The following is a 22495-nucleotide window of genomic DNA, read 5'->3' as shown; positions in this document are numbered from 1 at the left end:
GCCTGTAATCCCAGCTACTCAGGAGGCTGAGGCAGGAGAATTGCTTGAACCCGGAGGCAGAGGTTACAGTGAGCCGAGATCACACCACTGCACTCCAGCTTGGGTGACAAGAGCAAAACTCTGTCTCAAAACACACACACACCACAAAAAAAATGTCAGTGATGATGGTCTTGAAGAAAATGAAACTCCCTAGCTTGGGGACCAGGACGATCCTCAGATGCTTTTCAATATAAGGAATTAATTGGCATGAAGAGATTGGGTTAACCCAGAGCCAGAATGACATGACAAACAATTGATCAAGCAGTTAATCCATTGCATGAGGACAGGGCAGGCACACAGATGTTCCAACACTTAACACCTGTCTCCCTCAGACGTCTGTCTTCACAGAGATCCATTACTCACCACCAGCTTTGAAAAATAAACTACATTAGTATCCCACACTTGGGAAGTGATAAATTTTCCTTTAATTTTAATTTTTTAAATTTAATTGTTTATTTCTTTAGAGACAGGGTCTCTCACTGTGTTACCCAGGCTGGAGTACAGTGGTACAATGATAGCTCACTGCAGACTTGAACACTTTTCCTCAAGTGATCCTCCTACCTCAGCCTCCCAGTAGCTGAAACTACAGGCACACACCACCACATCCAGTTAATTTTAATTTCAATTTTTAGTAGAGATGAGGTCTTGCTATGTTGCCCAGGTTGGTCTCGAATTCCTGGGCTCAAGCAATCCTCCCACCATGGCCTCCCAAAGTGCTGGGATTACAGGTATGAACCACTCTGTAGTTTTTTTTTTCTAGAACTACATTGACCCATCTTAAATCTGATTTTTTGTTTTGTTTTTTTGAGACAGAGTTTCACTCTTATCACCTAGGATGGAGTGCCGTGGCGTGATCTTGGCTCACTGCAATCTGCCTCCCAGGTTCAAGTGATTCTCCCGCCTCAACTTCCCAAGTAGCTGGGAGTACAGGTATGCACCACCATACCCGGCTAATTTTTGCATTTTTAGTAGAGACGGTGCTTCACCATGTTGCCCAGGCTGGTCTCGAACTCCTGACCTCAAGTGATTCACCTGCTCGGCCTCCCAAAGTGCTGGGATTATAGGCGTGAGCCACCACACCTGGCTTAAATCTGATTATATGTATATAAAAAAAAGAATTGGGAGGCAGTAGTAAAAAAAATCCATCACTAAAAAGGTGATAACTCAGTGTGATCATTGCGTACGTCACGCAGGTAGGAGCTAAACCAGGAACTCTGACACTAGGTGCTTTTCAGAGCTCATAAGCTACCTGCATTAACAATCCAGACACTGGGTTTAAACTCTTTGGTGGACTTAATACGGAGCTGAACAAAATATAAACTGCCAAAGCTGGGGAGGCTGGGTATTACGTTTGGATTTGAAGCTCAATATTTCATTTATCCAGCATAAGAGAATCCAGTATCTTTCTACTGTATAGTACAAGGCAACTTATTTTCAAGGAATTGGAAATTTTCTATTTAAAATTTGTTTTCTCCATCCCCAGGAAACAAAAAAAGGGAAAAGTGATTCTTTCCCTCTTATAAATGAAGACCTGTCACTTGGAAGAAGGGGCTTCTCATAGGCCCGCAGGATTTTAGTTAGGCACAATATTCTGGTTCTAGATTGCATGGGTGGGTTTGTGGGCAAGAACAACGGCCTTGGCTCAGTGAAATTTTACAGAAGACCAGCCTGTCTCTGGACTCTGTGAAGTGTCTCGTCTAGGAAAACATGATACATATACCCATAGCCTGATGCCTTCCAGGATAACAGGGTCTGCTTTTCCCATAAATACTTTCCTTGCCTCAGGCAAGGCAGAGCATGATTCTTGTTAACAGTGGAGGAAAGTAAGGCTCAGTGAGTGTCTTGATCAGCAGCACAATTATTAAGTAGTCAGTTTTCTTTGGGTAGCTCCTTAACTATGAAGATATGACATCTCTAGTTCTGGGCTTGAAATCCCAGCACTTTACTTTAAATAGTTTCCTAATTTTTAATTCCACCAGAATTTGGGCTACTAAGAAAGACTATTCTATGGAGAAGTTGGGCTGGGGTCTTATGTTGAAAGAAGCCACTCCTTGCTTGAGATATTACCCAAAAGACTTCTTCGGCCTGCCTTGGGCAAGACAGTCAAAGACTTGGAGACTATACATAGCAGGGAAACCAGACTATACTCAGATTCAGCACCTTCTGTTTTTCTCATTTGCCTGGAGGAGGTCAGGCTTTGAATCAGAAATGCTCTGGCCTGGGAGGCTCACAGAGACTGAAAAATAAAACAAAACAACAAAAACAAACAAAATATCCAAGCTGCACATTTGAAGAAGGAAACTTAGGTGATTGGTACTGCAGTAAATCCCAAAGACCAGGTGCCTGGGTACAGGCTAGCTGATCCCACTCTGGGTGGCATTCACAGCCACCCTGAGTCAGTCATATATAAAATTAGTCAATTTCTAGACCCAGTCCCCAGATCTCCTAAGTGTGCCTTCCACAGAAACACAACTTCTATTTTATGAGATCTCCCCACAGCAGAGGCTCCCAGTGGGTTTTATTCCTCTCTCATCTCAGGTACCTCACTGTGGGGGTCACAATGGGGAGAGAAGGCTACTTGGTACTCCCTCTTCCTTTTCGTAAGAAGGAGGAAGGGGAAGCCAAAGCAGGTGCTGACTTTGCCTCCAGGGCCTACTGGTTATTAGTCCTCACCATCATCCAGGCAGATTGCTTAAAGAAAAAAACCCCCAAACCAGGAGCCACATCTATTTCCCAAGGGCTTGTCTGTAAATAAAGTCAGAGGAATTCTACATTGGCTTCAAGATAACTTTCCCTCCTGGTTTCAGCATTACACCCTGCATGTTATTCCTTTTGAATCCAAACTGATGACAGGAGAGGAGACCAGAAGTCTGAAAAACTCAAATTGGTCTTGTGAAAGTTCTAGTCTGTGTATTCACAAATCTGCTCTTTTTTGTACCAAACAGCCCATCTTCTCTTAGGGGTAGAAAGTGTGCCTTTTCTATGTCCCAGCACTTTCTAGATACAAATACATATAACTGTGATCACATTCATTGGTTTGATCAATGGTATACATGTATCTCCTCAACTATGATTCACTTTATGAAATCAGGCCAAATAGCTTCATAACAGGAAGAAACTCCTGGACATTGTGAGTAGGTGGTTTAAACACTGTTTCTTTTCTGGCCTTAAAGGGGCAGAGAGAAGCAGATCAGGCGGGCATTCTGGAGAAGGTGGTCTGTTCTGGATGCACTGGGATACAGACCTTGCGGGCGCTCTTCCACATGTTTTTCATGTAGGCATAGGTCACCTGAGGGTGAACTGTCGGCAGGGGATGGTCAAGTTGCCGAGATGGATCAACTCCCAGGAGCAACACTAAGGTTTTATGAGCAAGAGCCTTAAAATAAGAGAGACTGGGTTACAGACAGAACTGGACAGCCCAGGGACACCCTGGGGCCCTACCTGCCCATGTGGGTGGGTGGGTGTCACTCACCAGTCTGCCACTCTTGCCACACAGGCTTGCGTACTTGAGCCAGGTTCTCATGTCTTCATGAGGGCTGACCACAAGGGACCGCACCATAAGGATTTTCTGCCAGTCCTCTACGATACGCTGGCAGCCCTAGAACATTCAAAAGTGAAGATCAGATATGTCTTCTGATACATTGTTTTTGAGGCAGAGTCTTGCTCTGTCGCCCAGGCTGGAGTGCAGTGGTACAATCTTGGCCCACTGAAACCTCTGCCTCCCGGGTTCAAGCAATTCTCCTGCCTCAGCCTCCCGAGTTGCTGGGATTACAGGCATGAGCCACCGTGCCTGGCCTTCTGATACATTTTAACTTCCCTGCAAGTCACAGTCAAATCCACTGTGAAACACAAAGGAGATTTGCTAATAGAATCTAAGCTTTCACTGTGAGTGAAATACCCTTGGGCAGTGGTCCCCAACCTTTTTGGCACCAGGGACTAGTTTTGTGGAAGACAATTATTCCATATATTGGGCAGGGGCGGGGGAATGGTTTTCGGATGACTATTCTACCTCAGATCATCAGGCATTAGATTCTCATAAGGAGTGTGCAACCTAGATCCCTTGCATGCACAGTTCATAATAGGGTTCATGCTCCCATGGGAATCTAATGTGGCTGCTGATCTGACAGGAGGTAGAGCTTGCCCATCCCTCACCTCCTGCTGTGCCTCCCGGTTCCTAACAGGCTACCCACCGGTCCCTGGCCCTGGGTATGGGGACCCCTGCCCTTAGGGACTTCTCAGCAGTTTGAGAGATGGTATAGCATGGGTTTGGAGCTTGAATCCTGCCTCTGCCACTTGCTACCTATGTGACTTTGGGCAAATCACTTAACCTCTGACAGATCTGTAGAGTGGAATAAAAACAGTACCAGTTTCATAGGGATACAGCAAGAATTAAATAAATTAAATGATTGATTTCAATTTATTTTGTGAATGGTGAATATAATACATAATACATCTTTAACTTTAAAATTTTGTTTCAGTCTTTCTGGTTGAAGATGACTATCACTGACAAAGAAATTAAATTTAAAATGTATCATCCAAAGTTCAAAAATGAATTAAATGTAAATAAGTTTAAATAACTTTCAAGTGACATTGTTTTTAAGTTGGTGGCATTTATATTTCTAAAGTTATTAAAGCCTCAACCTCCATTAAGACTTCTGAAAAAACAAAAGACTGTTGAGATACCCTGTATGTTGGCATCTTAGATTCTTTCTTCTTCATTTCTACTTGTCTGAGATAAAAAAGTATACACAGAAGAGGAAATGCTTCATTCAGTTACACTTAGAAATTATTCTTCTTTCTTTTTTTTGACAGGGTCTCACTCTGTCACTCAGGCTAGAGTACACTGGTGCAATCACGGCTCACTGCAGCCTCAACCTCCCAGGTTCAAGCGATCCTCCCGCCTCAACCTCCTGAGTAGCTGGGACTATGGGCGCACACCACATCTGGCTAATTTTTGTATTTTTTGAAGAGACGGAGTTTTGCCATGTTGCCAAGGCTGGTTTCCAACTCCTGGGCTTAAGCTATCTGCCCGCCTCAACCTCCCAATGTGCTGGGATTATATGTGGGATTGCTCTTGTTGCCCAGGCTGGGGTGCAGTGGTGCGATCTCGGCTCACTGCAACCTCTGCCTCCCGGGTTCAAGCAATTCTCCTGCCTCAGCCTCCTGAGTAGCTGGAACTACAAGTGCATGCCACCACGCCTGGCTAATTTTTGTATTTTTAGTAGATACAGGGTTTTGCCATGTTGGCCAGCCTGGTCTTGAACTCCTGACCTCAAGCGATCCGCCTGCCTCAGCCTCCCAAAGAGCTCGGATTACAGGCATAAGCCACCATGCCTAGCCAAGTGAACTCCTTTTTCACCCTTGTTGATAAGAAGTCAGACTCAGAAGGGGAGTTCCTGAGATCTACTGTTTCATGGTAAATTCCATGAACCCACGGAGCTGAACTCCACGGACATAAACTTAAAAGTCTAGCAACAATGATCTCAGGCTTTTAGCCATGATAAGATGCAGTCTGAGCCTGACTGGAGAACCCAAGGCAAGAAGAGATCCAGTGCCAGTAATGCTGACCTCTCTAACTGCCCTATGGGAGGGTCTTAGGAACCAAAAGCATTGTGCAACTCCAAAGAAAAGTAACAAACATGTATTTTTCCACTACTATAATACTGGTTGGGGATTTTAATTTAAATGATTTCACCACAAAATGGCAGTTTTCTAGCCCCAGCAGTTCATTTGACAGCAGGCCATCCACAAGAGCCAAATTTCCACTATAAATGTAATGCTTTATTTTCAGGCCTTGGACTACAATTTTCCATCCCATGAAGTGTGACAACAATGATTTAGAAAGTTAAAATAACAGAAAAAAGTACATTGAGTGATTGTTTTTTGTTACTTCTCACCAATAGTTAGGTCCTCCCAGATGCTGAAATAATTTGGCCTCCCGTAAGCCAAAAAGCATCTTGCTGCCTCAAGATAGGAAAGTCACGAAGGCTTAAGGTGGTAACAGTGTCCTGGACCCAGTAAAGTCAGACAGGCATCTCTCTTCCCAGGACTCATTCCATGCATCCCTTCCCCTCCGAGTCTACATTTGGATCAAGTCCCACTTGTCAGACTGTCAGAAGGTTCATCAGATCTCTGCTGTAGAAACTCTTTATTATAGGCATTTCAAAGAACTGGGGTGTGTACAAATTAAGTGGGAAATGCTTATTTGTGGAATTCTTTCTGGTGCCCAGGAGACAATTTTCCATCAAAACATTCACTGGGCATTTCATAATTACTAATAAAACATGTAAAAGAACTGTATGTGCTCATTTCAGAGCCATAAATGACTATATTCATAGATGTTCCCGTGCCCATTGCTCTCTCCTTTCCAGGGGAATGTGCCCTGAACTTCCTAGGCAGGAATGCAGTTTGGAGTGAGAGGGTTTTGTCACAGCCTACTGAGACGCCTGAAGCACAAACTTCAACTGGTCTGAAGTGAGAATTTGGAATTAGGTGGGGATCTAGTTGAGAGGAAATGGCTTATAATTGGGGGGATGGATTATGATAGGCAGGGAGACAAATGGTTTCTGGAGTGGTAAAGGCTTTCTCTCTTTTTTTCTTTTGCTGATGAACTTCCTATCCTACCCACTCAAGGAATGGGAGAACTGGCCATCCTTCCCAGAACACTTAAGACTCCTGACTCCCAGAACTGGAGTGACAGTTCCTCATGTTAAAATGATCAGAATGTGATAATGAAAATACTGATGGAGGACTTGGGAAAGCTTCTCTACAAGGGGAAACTGCAGTGGAAAAAAGTCTCAATGCAGGCGACAGGATGACTCTGACCTAAGTAACTATCAACAGGAGGAGTTGGCCAATGAGAACCTAAGGCAACCCCATTTGAAAAGCTAGTGCGGGTGGCCTGCAAGTATAGTTAGAACAGTGGTTCTTAGCTTTGGCTTGTGGAATCATCTGGGGGAACCTGAAAAGATACTGATCCTGAGTCTCTCCCCAGAAATTTAATTGGCCTGGGGAATAGCCTGGGCATCAGGACTTTAAAACGCTTTCCAGGTGATTCTACTGTGCCGCTAAAGTTGAGAACCAATGATTTTGAGATTATGATTCCTGACTGGTCACAGGTGTCATTTATTAAAAAACTTTTTTTTTAATTCCTAGAGGAAAGAGTAAGAAGAGACGGGAAAATTGGCCATTCTCTCACAGCTTAAGCTTAGATGAGGAGCATTTGAGTATTCTGCTTTGTATGCAAGCCAAGCAACACACTGGTGGAGGAGGCAGGAAAAGCAAGTTGAGTAAGAGAGGGAGTGGAGGGGGGCACTCTCCCAGGTCCTGGAAGGGGCAGGGGTAGGCGGGTGAACTGGGGCTTTCTACCAAGCTCACCTGCAGTCTCTCCCACCAGATCTGGCGGATGATCTCTCGTCGCTCGGGGACAAGTTTGTACTGGATAACCTCCTCCAGCTCGGACAGCATGTGGCAAGAAACCATGGCCTGATGGAAGCAAATCACATTCCAAACTAATTACTGCACAAACAATCCAAAAGACAGGATTTAAATCATTCCTTCTGGTGTCAGGGTATCTGCCGATCAGAGAAAACAGGCATGTTTCCAGCAGCCTGTGAGTTCTCAATAGCCCATTCTGAAAAAAGTATGGAAATAAGCCTCAAAAATGACAATGTGCAGAATAGTTGACACTTACCCCATATGCCCGACTGTAACTCTCTCCTGCCATCGCAGTTAATTCAGCATCCAGCAGGTCCCTGGCCTTGTCAATGCACTAGAAGAGAAACAACCCTTGGGACTGAGCTCTGGACTTGGGAGCTTAGGGTTATTTTAGGGCACCCCAACTAGCTACAGAAGTTATCTGTCTCACTTAAATTCCAGGGACGAAGAGAGAAATTTGCTGAAGAAAGGCATTTTCCCAGAAGTGAATGGCTTGAGAGGAGGTATTATCCAATTTCTCATCAAAGACAGAAATGCATGGCATCCAAAACTTTAACATCTATCTAAGGTAACATACACAATCTTAGGTGGCAAGGGCATGGGAATGAGGGCTGTAAAACTGAATCATGGGTTCTTGCATCTCAAGAGGACATAATTGGGGATCTACCTTTTTTTTTCTGAGACACAGTCTCACTCTGTCACCCAGACTGCAGTGCAGTGGCGTGATCTTGGCTCACTGTAGTCTCCACCTCCCAGGTTCAAGTGATTCTCCTGCCTCAGCCTCCCAAGTAGCTGGGATGCTGGGACTACAGGTGCCCGCCACCATGCCCAGCTAATTTTTGTATTTTTAGTAGAGATAGGGTTTCGCCATGTTGGGCAGGCTGGTCTCGAATTCCTGGTCTCAAGTGATTCATCCACCTTGGCCTACCAAAGTGCTGGGATTACAGGTGTGAGCCACTGTGCCCAGCCTGGAGATCTACCCTCTTTTAACTTTTCCTTGCTGGGCATGTTTATGAAAACAGATTCTGCACACACTTCAATGGCTCCAGGTGGTAGCTCTGGCTTCCAAGCACCCTCTGTCCTTACTAGGGGGTGCCTCTGAAATTGGCAGAGATGCCCAATCCTGTGCATGTGAACGGGAGCTCTTGTGTCTCTGACAGAGACAACCAAGATCTTGGTTCTCATCACACAGATGAGAGCCTGGAGGATGCCACAGCACTGCAGTTTGAGTTTCCTCTGTGCCATCAATTAAAAATCCCTCATGCAGAGCTTTTCCCGTTTTTGAATGTTTAAGGTTAATTATAGTGTCCCAATGCCTTAAGTGCTCAGATCATTTACCAGGGCACCTCATTTAGTCTCGTGTCTGACAGGGTGGATGGGATTACTGCATTATTTCATTCTGCAAGTCAGCACATTATTTGCAAATAAGTACTAGCTTCCTCGGAAGGTAATCAATGTGTGACATGCCTGCATGGCCAGAAGACCCTTGTGACTGATTTCTGCCGCACAGTGAGACTGCTGGCTCTCTGACTCCTATCTTTTGGTGAAATACAGCTTCTCTCTACAGCAAGGGATGTAACGATGACCCAACAAGCTAACTCCAAAAGCAACTGAGACAGCAGCTTCCAGAACACATTTGTCCCCCTCAGAACAAAAAGTAGCCCCAGCAGACCTGCTGGCAGTCTTCTGAGTGCAATGCATCAAAACCATTCAAATGCACTCACAAAGTCAAGTAAACATCAGACCTGAAGTATAATAGCTATTTACTGAAGCTCCGTGTGCTCAGAAGCACTACAATCTTTTCCCTGCTGAGAGATCTGGGTGCATGCAGGTTTTTACCTGTTGTGCCAAGGAGAAGAGGTCCTGATGCAGTGCCAGCACAGCTCTATAAAATGCCCCATCATGGGTGTCCCGAGGGATCATACAGGTGTATTCTTCCATGCTGTCCCACTGACCTATACACACACACACATACACAAAGCATCAAGGGGGTTGGCTGGTTGGGCTAAAGGCAGCATCTCAAATAGGTCTTACCATTGTTACTTTCCTTTAGCTTGGGATACAAACAAGACAAATGCACTTGAGCCTCATGTACCAAAATCCTGCAGAGCCCCTATACACACTATGCAGGTTGACTTAACAAAAAAAAAAAAGCCACATCTCTCTCCTAAACACAGGACTCCATGGCTGCCCAGGGAGCATCTTGACAGATAAGGGGGGAAGTGCATGAGTGTGAAGTCTGCACATCAAGTGGGCTGAATGCAGCACCTCATTATCCTAGAGAACGCTCTCAGGTTTCTCCAGGTGAAACAAAATTGCTTTCTTCCCTACTAGTGAGGCAGCTCACAGTTCAATGGTATGTTGGGAAATTACATTTTCCTCTAAACAATTGAAAATAGCCATTACACAGATGATAGGGGACAGGATTAGACACATAGCTTGCCCATTTCATTCTGGCAACATCTTTGCCTCAGGAGGGAGGAGATAAATATTGTAAGCAACTCCATTATAACAAAAAGCTGGGCTAGGTCACAGCACAGTGGTCTCTGTGTCATGTTAGACTGGGGAAATGGCTGCATCCGGGAAGAGGTATTTACTTCTCCTGGTGGGGTGAGTATGTATCAAATGCCAGGATTTCCAAGACCATCTGCAGAAAAGATATCAGCTTCATTAGCTGCAAACTACAGGGCTGCCAATTTTACAAGGCATTTTCCTGCCTCTCACTCCAGACCATCGGCTCATCCATTCTCTATGCCTCTGGGCACAAGCAAATAGCTAACGATGACTCCTCAGGAAGCAATTTGTTTTTGAAAAATGTTCCGGATCTAGCCCAGAGCTCATGAAAGCAAAGGGTATAAGCTCTGTGACTCAAGAGGGACAGAAGAAGAGAATGGAGGTAGAATGTTATGTAACTTTCCTCTGGGCTCCACAGGTGAAGCTTTTCACCAGGGACGTTCTACATATCCTTTCCCTTCTTATCAAGACCATCTCTGGAACAGATATTGATAATCTTCTTAGCTGGGGCCCAGTGTCAGAAATTGACATGTCTGCAGGGATTGAAAGGAAATCTCTGTTTTAAAATACTCTGGGAGTAGGAGTGAGGTGGGTAAGAATTGGGCAGCAAAGAGGAGAACAGAGACAATAAATGGTGAAAATGTTTGTAATTGTTGGAAAAGGTGACGGGCAGATGGGGGTTTATTATACTATAATCTTCACTGTTACATATATTGGGAAAGTTCTAAACTATAAGTTAAGAAATATGAATAAAAGGAGATAGACAACTGTCTTCTCCCTTTACTCCTGCTTGGGATAAAAACATGACATGGGGAGCTCCAGCAACCATGCTGGATCATGTGAACTTTAAAATGGAGGCACAGGCTGAGCGTGCAAAGCAGCAATCTGGAAAAAGGCTAATGATAATAGAGCCAAAATACTAGTCTGGAAATGCTTACCTCTAGATTTCACTTATAAGAGAGGAAAATAAATCATTATCTTGCTTTAGGCAACCAAAGCCAAATCCTACTGTGGTATAAGACGAAACATGTTTGATCTTTGTCCCTAGTGCCTGGTATAGAGCTATCAAAAACCCTTTGCATTTCCTGAGTGATAGAAGTGTTCTTTATTATTCATAATGAGCCCCTACTGATTATGCTGATAAGGTAGAATAGTTTAAGAAAAATTTTATTTATTGAGAAGGTCAACTACAGAGACGACTTTAGGCATAGCTGGATGCAGGAACCTAAAGAGAGTTCTCCTCATCTCTCTTTAAAACAAAAAAATGAGGGCCACCCGCAGTGGCTCACGCCTGTAATTCCAGCACTTTGGGAGGCCGAAGCGGATGGATCACGAGATCAGGAGTTCAAGCAGCCTGGCCAACACGGTGAAACCCTGTCTCTACTAAAAATACAAAAATTAGCTGGGCGTGGTAGTGGTGCCTGGAATCCCAGCTACTCGGAGGGCTGAGGCAGAGAATTGCTTGAACCCGGGAGGTGGCAGTGAACCAAGATTGTGCCACTGCACTCCAGCCTGGGCGATAGAGTGAGACTCCATCTCAAAAAAAAAAAAAAATTGTGTGTGTATATATATATACACACATACATATATATGTATACATGTATACATATATGTGTGTATATATGTGTGTGTGTGTATATATATACACACACATATAAAATTGGTAGAGATGGAGTGTCACTATATTGCCCAGGCTGGTCTCAAACTCGCAGGCTCAAGTGATCCTTCACTCAAGCCTCACGGAGTGCTGGGATTACAGGTGTGAGTCACCACACCCAGTCTCCTCATCTCTTGTTTCTGCTTTCAACTGCAAAGGTAAATGGAGACAGAGAGATGCATACCCTAATACCCTGCTGAATGTGTGGGCGTAGGACCCCACTAACCTTGCAGAATATCCAAGCCTATTGCCAAAGAGATTGGTTCGCTAAGTAGCATGTGACTTAAACTTTGCCTAACATTGTCTCTCCCTCCTCCTCCCCTTCCAGGATGGGGCTGGTTACCAGAAAGACCAAGTAATTACCAGGTTTGAACTTTCAGCCCTGTCAGCCCTGTCCACTGACATCCAGGAAAGGTGAAGAGGTTGAAAATTAAAGGCAATAAAAACTCTTGAACAATGAGCTTCCAGGTTGATGAAGGTGCTGGGAGGGTGATGGTAAACCTCAGTACCACACAGGACATAAACTTCTGCACTCTAGACCCTTCTAGACCTTCCCTCATTGTATCTGTTCATCTGTATCTTGTATAATACCCTTTATAGGAAACCAGTACATGTAAGCAAAAGTGTTTCCTTTTGTTCTGTGCGCTGTCCTACCAAATTATCACACCTGTGGAGGAGAGTTATGTTAACCCTGATTTACAGCTGGTCAGTGAGAAACACAAGTCACAACCTGGAACTTGTGATTGGCATCTGAAGTGGGGCAGTATTTTGGGATGAGCCCTTAACCTGTGGGATCTGATGCTATTTCCAAGTAGACAGTGTCAGAAATAAACTACCTGACACCCCATTGGTGTCTGCTGACAATGGCTTGGTGTATGGGGAAAAGCATCTGGCATCAGTATTCTGTGTGAGTATGCTAAGTGTATATTTCTCACCCACTAAATCTCAATTTTGATTTTGTGCACTCTTTTCCTTGGCCTTCCAACGAAGATCCAATTTTCCCCATGTCCAACAAGTTCATAAAAATCATCAGGTAGAAAGGACAGATGGAAGGTGTAGAAGTAGGTGGATACAGACCGTTTTTACACTTCCACAGACCTGGATCTCCACCTAGAGCCAGCGCCTTACTCTTCTGATGCGAGCCCCTAGCCTCACTCACCCCATTCTTGATGGGGTGCCTGTGAGGGAAGCTTTACCTAAACCCCATGCAGCTGCAGCAGCCATCCGGGCCATCTTGGCTTGGGTCTCATCATTAACCAGGGTCCACTTTTCACAGCACTGCTGGTGGAGTTGACCCCTGAAGGAAATGAATTATACAGTCAGATTAATCCAAATCTCCTTAAACTACCAATCTTCCTCTCCTGCCCCTTGGGTTAGTTGAGGACTACACAGGAACTGAACACCTTTAATAAAAAAGCACATTCTACCAGGTCACATAATAGATAATGAATGGCCTATTTGTTGTTTCTATGATCTGGTGCTCATAATTTGTCTGGGTGAGTTTATCAAGGATAGGAACCATGTCTAACTCTGTGATATGAAATGTCCTGAACATCTGGCTCCCTTCATAAATATTAAATAACTTCTCTCCTATGCCAAAGAATTCTGGGCTCTTTCCCTTTGGCAGGCCTACAGAGAAAGCAATCTGAAGAGACGCATCTGGACATTCATTTTGGGCTCAAAGCTATAGGGAGAACTGGCTCCTAAAAGTATTATACAAATGGTTTCAGTCTGAAATGAAACCCAGATGAAATCAATCTGTACAGAGAAAGGCTCTACAATGGTCACATCTACAGAAAGCTAGATGCTGCTTATTCTCAGAATTTTGCACAATTAACTGAATGTGAAGGAGGACTATGAGATATTGAGATATGAATGGTGCTTAAGACACCCCAACAAACAAAGAGAATGCGGAAGCCCTAGAATAAGGTCTTGCTATTGACTGTTGAAATTCCCTCTCATGTTTCGCTTCTCAATAAAAAGAAATAAACTCTGCTATTATGCAAATCCGAGCCCCGGATTTCATATGAGTTTCAAGATGCAGCTAGGAGACTCCTTAATTTTTCCTGCTTTCTGAAATACATGCTGCAGGATGATTTAACTTTGCACTGGAGGTGTAGTCACGAGGAAGGGCACAAGTTCTAAGTGGCCCAGGTCAGAAGCCTCATGGAACATGAGCTGCTCTCTACTCTAAGGTGGTGGAGAAGGGCAGGGATAAAGAGGCTGAAGTCAATCCCTGCAGAAGGAATCTAGGCTCACCAAGAAGCTGACTGTGGACTATGTCAGGAGAGGTACTCAGGGCCATTATCCAGCATAGCAGTACGGCGGATATTAACTTTGAAGTCTCTCTGGCACATGATCAAGGGAACCAGGGACACAAGCACTCTGGCTCAATACAGAGCTGAGACCAAAAAGAAGAACTGGTGGCCATGATGCCCTATACACTTACTGAAGCTCCATTACGGGAGCAGGATAAACCTCTGTGTTGGTTTCCTGCCACTGAGACCTAAAAATCTTCACTCCTGGGCCCTGCTAGGTGTTCCCTTAGAGCAGTAGTTCTCAAACGAAGTGTATCAGAATTCCCTAGAGGGCTCCTTCAGATGGCTGGGCTCCACTCTCTGAGTTTCTGACTCATTAGTGTTGGGGTAGGAGCTGAGAATGTGCATTTGTAACAAGTTTCTATGTGACGCCAAAGTTGCTGGACCAGGGGCCACAGTTTGAGAACCACTGGCTTAGAGCAGAGGCACAGCTCATCTGCACAGCATATTTTTATAACGATCCTGACTAGAGGTAGGAGAGAAAGCTGCATGATCTCCAAATGGTCCTTCTAATTCTATAATTCAAAATTTACAGCTGGTGAACACAAGTAACTTGGATGAATGCATCCTCCATGCAAGCTGTCCCTCCTAACTCAGCCTTCCTCTACTATTTTGTTAGGATCAGCTGATTCTGTGCCACAGGACCAAGGATGTAATTTTTTTTTTTTTTTTTGAGATGGAGTCTCACTCTGTCGCCCAGGCTGGAGTGCAGTGGCGCGATCTCGGCTCACTGCAAGCTCCGCCTCCCGGGTTCACGCCATTCTCCTGCCTCAGCCTCCCGAGTAGCTGGGACTACAGGCGCCCACAACCGCGCCCGGCTAATTTTTTGTATTTTTAGTAGAGACGGGGTTTCACCGTGGTCTCGATCTCCTGACCTTGTGATCCGCCCGCCTCGGCCTCCCAAAGTGCTGGGATTACAGGCGTGAAGGATGTAATTTTTTTTTTTTCATCTAGAGCAGGAAGCAAGTTCAGTGCTGAAATCCCACAAACTGTTACAAGAGACAAAGCAAGGAGCAACATAGGAACAGCAACTCGGAAAGGCAAGCCCTAGCAGTGAACCTCGCACTGCCTTCACCATGTAGCTGTGTGGGAACAGCTGTCAGAACCTGGTCAGTACACAGACAACAGCTCTGCTCTTCCACAAACATTTGTTACAAAAAATAATGCAGAATATACTGAGTCCTGCCTCTCAAAGGCGGTTGGGTGGGGGGCAAAACCAAATAAATAAAAAACACGAGACTGTTTTATGGGGCAACAACTAGGATAGTTGTTTTCTGATACCTTTTACTACACACAGGGAGGACTAGGTAAAAGGTACACCCTCTGGGACTTTGATTTTCTCACCTAGTGTTGGGGCAAAAAACGCAGAAAGTGTAGCACATATACTAAAATTGGAACGATACAAAATTGGAACGATATAGAGAAGATTAGCATGATCCCTGAAGATTTAAAACGAACAAAAAGTTTAGGAAGTATTCTTTCATTTGGAATGGCTCCATGGCTCCTCTTAGGGTTGAAGGCCTATGATCTCACTCCCGAGGAATCTGTTCTCAGTGACTAGAGGCTCTGTGGGAACAGTGTGAGGAGGGGGTTCACTTTAGTTCACTTTGGCTGCAGGTGTGGCAGTCCGCACCATAGGGCTGGGCGGGGCGGGGGGTGGGGATTGCCTAGCTCTCACAGCCTCCTGGAGGCAGACAAGCACGGGGAAAACGGGAAGGGTCTCTGCTCACTGGTAACTCCAGATCATTCCGGATGCCACCTCTGACGAACATCTGCCTCAGGCATGTTCAGGATATACGCACAAAATAAATTTAGAAATTGCACTCTAAACAGAGTTGACTGAATAAACCATATCAGAAACCTGCATATGATCAGGAAAAATATTCTGCTTCTTTCATCTCATTTTAAAATTTCTTTTAGTCTCCCACATTCTTAAATCCTTTGGTCAGCATTACTAGCCACTTATGCTTTATAGATAATTATAAAACTCGAAAGAACCCAAGAGATCAGAGGTATTTGAGACTGAGAACGGCAATATCAGGAGATCGGTATCACTCAGCTTGGTCATCTCAACTTCTGTGAGCCTCAGTTTCTTCAACTATAACACAAAGGAACTGCAGGAAACCACATCACAAGTCTCTTCCAATGCATCCAATCTGTTCCTACTAACCCAGCTAGGAAAAGTGGTCCTCTTTAATGTGAAAGGAGAGGAGTGGAAGGGGAAGGGGCCAGGAGAGGTTTCGAGAAGGAAGAAACAGTGCAGAGGATTTCAAAAGTACAAAAAGGAGCAGCAGAAGAGGGCAATTCAAAGAACGGAACAAATGAATGTGGGATTTGGAGAAAAGTGAATAATTTGGCCAGAGCTCAGATTATGAGAGAAGGGTTCATTGAGAAATGTGCTGAACAAGCGGGCTCGTGCCACAATAGGAAAGACTTTGAATGCCAGGCTGTGATATTTATATGTAAATCCAATGGCAACAGTCAAACACTTAAGTATTTTAGGAATTGATTAGAGTTCAATTTTAAGAACACTTCCATCCCGTTTTATCTTTCCCATAACAAGATATGATTGTATGACAGCTGATCTGAAAGTAGAAAAACTGTTTTTGAAATGATGTGGCTAATTCTTATTAACATACTTTTCTTTTGCCTTAGATCAGTGTTGTCCAGTGGAGCTTTCTGTGATGATGGAAAAGTTATCTATGTGCACTGTCCAATATAGCAGCCACTGGCCACATGTGGCTACTGAACACCTAAAATGTGGTATGACTGAGGAACTGAATTTCACTGTTTAATTTAAAAATAGCCATAAGGCCGGATGCAGTGGCTCACGCCTGTAATTCTAGAACTTTGGCAGGCTAAGGCAGGCGGGTTTCTTGAGATCGGGAGTTTGAGACCAGCCAGGACAATATGGCAAAACCCCATCTCTATTAAAAATACAAACATTAGCCGGGAGTGGTGGTGCACGCCTGTAATCCCAGCTACTCGGGAGACTGGGGCAGGAAAATCACTTGACCCTGGGAGGTGAAGGTTGCAGTGAGCTGAAATCACAGCACTGCACTCCAGCCTGGGTGACAGAGTGAGACTCCATCTCAAAAAGGAAAAAAAAAAAGCCACATATGGCTAGAGGCTACCATATTGGACAATACAGCTTTAGATACTTGTTGGACTAAAAACAACAACAGCAGCAACTTTAGTTACATAAATGAATAAAGCAGATTTGAAAGGATATGCTTCCTCAACTTATTGAGGTAAATGAATATGGAGTTTTTGTTGTCGTTGTTGTTGCCCAGACTAGTGTCAAACTTCTGGGCTCAAGCAATCTGCCCGCCTTAGCCTCCCAAAGTTTTGGGATTACAGGTGTCAGCCACCACACCCAGCCTTTTAATGTTAATTTATAAAAATAAATAACACTTTTGAATCTTCTTAATGATGGTTAAATCAGACAAGCCACTTTCAAATAATTTTAGAGTATTATCTCTCTCTATATATATATGATCCAATGCCTAAGGCTAAATTCACTGACATTAAATTTTCATGCAAAACATTATAACATCTTCTATCTTGGGGATGTAGTAATAACTTTATATTAAGAAATAACGGCCAACCTTTGCAACATGGTGAGACTCTATCTCTACAAAAAATAATTTTAATAATTTAAAAAGTTAGCCAGGCATGGCGGTGCATTTCTGTAGTTCCTTCTACTCAGGAGGCTGAGGCGGGAGGATTGCTTGAGTCCAGGAGTTCAAGACCACAGTGAGCTATAATCACACCTCTGCACTCCACTGAGAGAGAGATTAAAGTCCTGCCTCTTAAAAAAAAAGAAAAAAAAAAAAAGGCTGCGCACAGTGGCTCATACCTGTAATCCTAGCACTTTGGAAGGCCAAAGAGGGAGGATCGCTTGAACCCCAGGAGTTCAAAACCAGCCTAGACTGCACTGTGAGATCCTGTCTCTACAAAAAATAAAAAAAATTAGCCAACTGTGTGGTATGTGCCTGTAGTCCCAGCTACGAGGGAGGCTAAGGTAGTACAGAAAGACTACATGTAGTGAAAGATCATTCTTTCAGAAGGCTTACTTTGATTTTGTCCAATATTCTTAAACTTTCCAAGGTAGAAATGTCTAAACAAACAAAAGTTTGCCTATATTAAATAGACTCGATTTATTGATATGATAAAATATCACGCAGCTACTAAAAAAATGAGGCAGTAGCTCTGTAGATGCTGATACGGAACAGTGGCCTAGACTTAAGCAAAAACAGCAGAGTGCAAAATGGTATAAACAGCACATTACTGTCAATGTACATCCTTGTGATGGGGGTCAGAATATACTACCCTGAAATATGGTACCTTGGCATACTGAATATTTTAAGAAAATGGCAGCAAAAAAAAAAAAAAAAAAAAATTACTCTGACTACCCCCTGCCCTTATCCCCTGAAGCAGGTCATAACATCTAGGAAAAATATTTTGACCCTCCCCTGAAGAAGGTCATAAGGCCCTCCTGTGAGAAGTGCCTTCCCTATACCTGGAGGAAAGGAACATCCTTATTTCTGAAGACAGGGGGTCACAGAGAAGAATCTGAACAAAAAGGCCTATTAAAAATCGCCCGTACAGGCCGGGCGTGGTGGCTCACGCCCGTAATCCCAGCACTTTGGGAGGCCGAGATGGGCAGATCATGAGGTCGGGAGATCGAGACCACCCTGGCTAACACGGTGAAACCCCGCTCTACTAAAAAAAAAAAAAAATACAAAAAAATTAGCCGGGTGTGGTGGCGGGCGCCTGTAGTCCTGGCTACTCGGGAGGCTGAGGCAGGAGAATGGCGTGAACCCAGGAGGCGGAGATTGCAGTGAGTGGAGATCGCGCCACTGCACTTCAGTCTGGGCGACAGAGCGAGACTCCGTCTCAAAAAAATAAAAAATAAAAAAAAATCCCCCATACTGTGCTCCTCACTGTACAGGTCCAACTTAGATATCATTTCCTCCTGATATCTTCCAAGGCTGATTAGGGTGCTTCCTATTACCCACAGCCCCCTGAGCTTCTTTACTGATGGTATCACAATGTATTACGACATCCTGTAAGCTGGAAATGCAGGGGCTGTGACTGTCTTGCTCACAGCTGTGTCCCTAGGGCCTGGCATAGATACTAGCAATGAATACACCCTTGATAGTTACTAGCTGAATGAAGGAACAGTGGTCCCTAAGTATCATGTTCCAGAGAAAGTTGGGATAATCCACTAGTCGGGAGGTAGCATGGCACTTTTAGTCATTTATTTTTTGTTTTTTATTTATTTTTATTTATTTTTTTGAGACAGAGTCTCGCTCTGTCACCCAGGCTGGAGTGCAGTGCAATCTCAGCTCAATGCAACCTCCGCTTCCCAGGTTCAAGTGACCCTCCTGCCTCAGCCTCCCGAGTAGCTGGGATTACAGGCCTGCATCAGCACGTCCAACTAATTTTTTATTTTTAGTGGAGACAGGGTTTCGCCATGTTGGCCAGGCTCGTCTCAAACTCCTGACCTCAAATGATCTGCCTGCCTCATCCTCCCAAAGGGCTGGGATTACAGGCGTGAGCCACTGCACCCAGCCTGTTTTAGTCATTTAAAACTGCAGTTAAAGAGTTTAACAATGATAATATAGCATTTTATTTTAACTATTTTTTAAAAGTTGTACTTGTTGCTGGAAACAGAATGGAGGCCATTTTTTTCCTTCAACATTCCCAAGCAACTCTCCAAATCAAAACCTAGCTAAATGTTCTCAGTTACGCATTATTGTTGCTTCCACCTGGAGTACCTGTCTCCCCCCTCCCTTCTCCTTTACCTGTCTCCTAACTCAGTCTTTCCTCCAGGAAGTACTGCAAGATCACCCTGCTTCCTCCTTTGGGCTTTCAACGTAGTGTGGCTCATACCATTATCAACATCCTCTCAGGCTATAATAACCCTCTGTTAATGTGCCTGTCTCATCAACCTCAAAGGAAAGGCCTATTTTCTTGTGTCTTTTGTTTCCTTGGAGCCTGGCATAGTGCTGGACACACAGTAAGCATCTGATATAGATGAAGCACCTGAAGAGGGTAGTCACTGTTCTTCTTTCCTAAAAGCATTTGCAAGAGCTAATTTAAAAAATCAAGGTTGCCAAGTAAGAATATGACCTCTTCACTGGGTCAGTAAAGATCAGGAGAGTACATAGAAGAACTAGATCCCAGGAGCACCCCTAAGGCTGTCCTGTCCTAGAACATTGTAAAGTTTAAGTGAAGGCCTTGCTACTTAGTAGCTGAGATAGAATGGAGAGAGAAAAACACCAAAAGTGAAAGATGATTTCTGAGAAGAATCAAGTGGAAGAAAATGAGTCTGAAGTGAGAATTCTGTTTGGGGGAAGCCTTCCTTTCAAATCCAAAGAGCAAAGTGATGAAGTCTCTGTCAGCCACACATGCCATCATCCTAGGAAGCTCACCATTCCCCCAGGGCCTCGAGGCAGCGCATGCGGCCCAGCATCAGCTCTGGGTCATCCTTGTTGGTGTCCATTTTCTTGTCATAGGCCACCAGGGCATCCTCCCACTCATGCAGTTTCTCATACCAGGTAGCCTGGATCTCCTGTCACATGGGAAAGAAAGAAGACTGCTGTGAGGTGAAGAGAAGGGATCACATTTTTTAATCCACATACTCTCTTTCCATGGAAATGTTGTACGCATGACATGTCACCTATCAGTTATGTCTGGGCTTGGATTAAAAAGAACTTCAGACAATCTGGAGGAGTGCTGTTTGGGGAAGGTGGAAATGCTGGTTCCTTGGCACATGGATAGAATGATTCTGGGATTATCTGACAGCAGAGGTCAGGCCATACTCCTCCCCCATTATTTCCTTCCCAGACACATGGGTCATCAGAACACACCAGGATGTGGGGACATGAGGACAGGGGAAATCGTTTAGGGTTAGCAGAAAACGCCGACCACAGCACCAGAGCTGCTGCAAAGATGCCATCGCTCCGATCTGCTGGAGTGCTGACACTGGGCTACTTGACAGGGATGGCAGCTGCTTTCCTGATGGGGCCAGAAAGACCAGGCCTCATCTGCATGTTTGCTGGAGGAGAACAACTCACTTTTTTAAAGCTCTTGATTCTCTGCATTTCTTAATGCATTTTTAAACTTTCAGGAAATAATAATTTAAAATATAACACCACCATTTAAAATTTTTTGGAAAGTCTTTCCCCTATTCTTCTAGAGTCTCCCATCTAATGTTCTCTCCTGCTCAGTGCTTGGCAGGTTTACCAGTGTCAGGGGCCAAAGGAGGGATTGCATTACCCTAGCAGATGGTGTGCCACGCTGAAACTGGGTGTTGTCCACGTGAGTAGGAGGTGCTACAGTCTGAAAGTTACAGACTATGACTCTCTAAATGATCAGGAGACTATTTTATGTGCCCTCCATCTCAGTTTCTCTCCTGGGCTGCTTCATCATCAGCTCAATAAATGACTATTTTTGCACAGGCAAAGGTAGTGGCTCTCTAGGGATTTCTTTAACAACAATATGATTCTGCAGTGAAATTTGTATGATATAATGCAGGGCCCATACTAGTTTCTCCCATTACCCTCTTCCCCTTTCTAAATTAAACTGATGTTTGTACAGTATGTAGACTAACAACTACTCCGCTAAGCTGTCTAAAATAACCTTTTCTTCTTGAACCTCTGAAAAGAGGTCATTTATGCTGGAGATTGTTCCCTTGTACCTACTTCCCCCCATCTGGTTCTTTCTGGCAGAGCTGGTGCCCTCTGTTGCCCCTAGACTAATTTTGCTGCCATGAAGTTTTCGCCCAACATCAGTGGAGTTTGTCAAAATGGGCATATCTGGCTCCATGTAAGGCAAGCTATCTCAACTTCATTTTTCAGGCCTGTCCAAAATAATACCTATTATGCCTAAATACAAAATAGAAAACTCAGAAAAGACAGACTACAAAAACAGCGTAAAATTTAAAACCACTGGTAAATTTCTCATTTCAAATTTCTATACTGGGTGGAAAAGAAAAAAAAAAGAGCTGGTGACTAATGTGTGGCATACACTCAGCATGAACAAGCAGAGGGGAGAGGGGGCAGCATATGGAGTGGGTCAATTAGAGGGCAGGATATTTTGAATTGCAATAGATTGCAGAAACTATAAGGTTTAAGCAATGAATCACACAAAATTCTAATGAGATTGCTGTTACATAAATTGTGCTGAGAAAGCACCGGCTCTGCCAAGAAAAAGCAAACCATTGTCAAGCTTAATATGATTCAGCTACCTAAATATAACAGAAAATCCACCACGGGTTTAGCAATAATCCTAGAGCTAATGGCCACCTTTGGAACCTGAAGATGGAGAAACTTTCATTGAAGGCTGGCATTCTGAGTATAGGGTATAAACCATCTGCTGGCAGATCACCTGAATACCAGATGTCTGCGGAGTCCTTGTCTCAATCAGCACTTACTGGCATCTAAGCTCTAAGGATATCAAAGGAGAGAACATCTTGATCTAGGTGGAGTACATTAAGTGCCCCCTCGCCCTACTTACTTCT

General features: G+C 44.1%; 1 protein-coding gene across 4 annotated transcripts in view; it reads right to left on the bottom strand.

The window, feature by feature from the left end:
* The window catches only part of MTOR (mechanistic target of rapamycin kinase), a 150421-nt gene that overhangs the window by 30840 nt on the left and 97086 nt on the right, over positions 1–22495 (bottom strand). For all 4 annotated transcript variants that reach the window (XR_012426139.1, XM_045380920.2, XM_015442686.3 and 1 more), the window contains 7 exons: positions 20406–20545; positions 12844–12944; positions 9316–9431; positions 7733–7810; positions 7417–7524; positions 3512–3637; positions 3284–3415 (listed from right to left, as the gene is read on the bottom strand). Coding sequence is in view for 3 of the 4 variants with exons in the window: in XM_045380920.2 (XP_045236855.2) it covers positions 3284–3415; positions 3512–3637; positions 7417–7524; positions 7733–7810; positions 9316–9431; positions 12844–12944; positions 20406–20545 (801 nt within the window). In the remaining variant the exon portion in view is untranslated. The remainder of the gene's footprint in view (positions 1–3283; positions 3416–3511; positions 3638–7416; positions 7525–7732; positions 7811–9315; positions 9432–12843; positions 12945–20405; positions 20546–22495) is intronic.

The sequence above is a fragment of the Macaca fascicularis genome, chromosome 1 (genome assembly GCF_037993035.2).
Source record: "Macaca fascicularis isolate 582-1 chromosome 1, T2T-MFA8v1.1".
NCBI lineage: Eukaryota > Metazoa > Chordata > Mammalia > Primates > Cercopithecidae > Macaca > Macaca fascicularis.
This window is presented reverse-complemented; position numbering and strand designations above follow the sequence as displayed.